Consider the following 1,620-nt stretch of genomic DNA (forward strand, 5'->3'; position numbering starts at 1 on the left):
ATGGCACCATGAGACCAGCTATGTTGTTATTTTTATAGTGCCGTGCTCCCCGTGTGTAATTCATAAATAATCTGGCAGGGTGCAGAATTCGGCACGACACCGGTTCGAACATATATGGCTGAACACTAACTACTAGCAGTTTCTGACATTTTCAGTGCATGAGAGAAGAGTTTGTTATTGCTGGCATGATGCCGGTGCGCGAGCTCTAGAAACTCCACCCTCTTCTGAAAGGGGAGGCGGGAGCACCAGCTCATTTGCATTTAAAGGGACAAACACAAAAACGGCGCGTTTTGGCTCATACTCTAAAAGTGGCATTTTCAACAAGCTATAAAAAATTATCTGTGGGGTATTTTGAGCTAAAACTTCACATACACACTCTGGGGACATCAGAGACTTATTTTACATCTTGTAAAAAGGGGCATAATAGGTCACCTTTAAAGCGCTTGAACAACGCCACTGCTCCGCCAATTACAATGTTCAGCAAAACGTCTGAGTAATCAAAAACCAGTAGAAGATTGTGTGGTGTGTTCAGCAGTTCATCCCTGGTAAAACTGATTGTGTTTGCGAAACAAAAAACAGGAAAAACTAACAAAAACAGTACAACAACTGGAGAGCTCCTCACCAAGGCAAATCTTGGTGAATAATGTATATTGTAATGTAATATGAAATATTTACAATTTGTGTGTTGATTGCAAAGCATGTATTTTCACAGAATGACAGTGGAGAATATTTTGCCATTGATTCACTCTCTGTCTCTGTCTTTGTCTCAGACTCTCAGATGGATCAGACTGTGGAGCTTTTGAAACCGTCGGTGTTTGACCACATTCCCACAGGTAACGCAACTCGTGTCTGCCGTTTCATGACATTTCTCCAGTAGGGATGCTGCGGTTTCCTCCTAACGGACTGAATGTAGAGCAGTGCTCGTTAGTCACAGACAGAAGAGAAAAAACATGCTGAATACAAATAAAAAAAATAAACAATACTAAATATAGTGGATGGTTAGAATAGCCAAATAAACTGGCTTCAGATTTTGAATGGAGAAACACAGGCTATATCACTAGTTGTTGATGTCAAAGGTCGTGCGAGTCCAATCAAACCGTACCATATTTTGGTACAAATTGATCTGTCATTTGGTAGAATCTAGTCAATTTAGACAGATTTTAAAGACAGTTTTGTTACTTTTGTACACTAGACTAAACCATTGAAGCAAAACCAGTTGAGAACCGCTGTTAGTTCTGTTATCTGTTAGTTCATCATGTTGGTCATGTGCTGTTCAACAGTCAAACATCAGCATCATCTGCCGTCTGCAGAGTGAATCATCTCCAGTGTTCATCCACCAACTGCCAAGGTGTGATTGTGAAGATATTTATTCAATGTATTTTCATATAGTAGAGCCTCGCGCTGGAGACAGACGTGTGTTAGCGCTTCAGAACAGCAGCGTGAAAATTACCGTAACACTTCTTGTGTCTGTTCAATCTTTACGTTGATTCCCGTGTTGAACAAAACATAGTTGTTTTGAAGATGCTCCTCGGTTAGTGTTAGCGTGTGAGTGTGTGTGTGAGTGAGTGAGTGAGTGTGTGTGTGTGAGTGTGAGTGAGTGTGTGTGTGTGTGAGTGAGAG

General features: G+C 41.0%; 1 protein-coding gene across 1 annotated transcript in view; it reads left to right on the forward strand.

Annotated features, from left to right (window-relative positions):
• Window positions 1-1,620, forward strand: part of LOC107749392 (histone deacetylase 4-like) — a 50,424-nt gene that overhangs the window by 18,879 nt on the left and 29,925 nt on the right. Inside the window, exon 2 of the mRNA XM_016564531.1 lies at window positions 771-833. Within this exon, the coding sequence (XP_016420017.1) occupies window positions 771-833 (63 nt within the window). The remainder of the gene's footprint in view (window positions 1-770; window positions 834-1,620) is intronic.

Source organism: Sinocyclocheilus rhinocerous, unplaced genomic scaffold (assembly GCF_001515625.1).
Source record: "Sinocyclocheilus rhinocerous isolate Xijiao unplaced genomic scaffold, SAMN03320098_v1.1 scaffold79, whole genome shotgun sequence".
NCBI lineage: Eukaryota > Metazoa > Chordata > Actinopteri > Cypriniformes > Cyprinidae > Sinocyclocheilus > Sinocyclocheilus rhinocerous.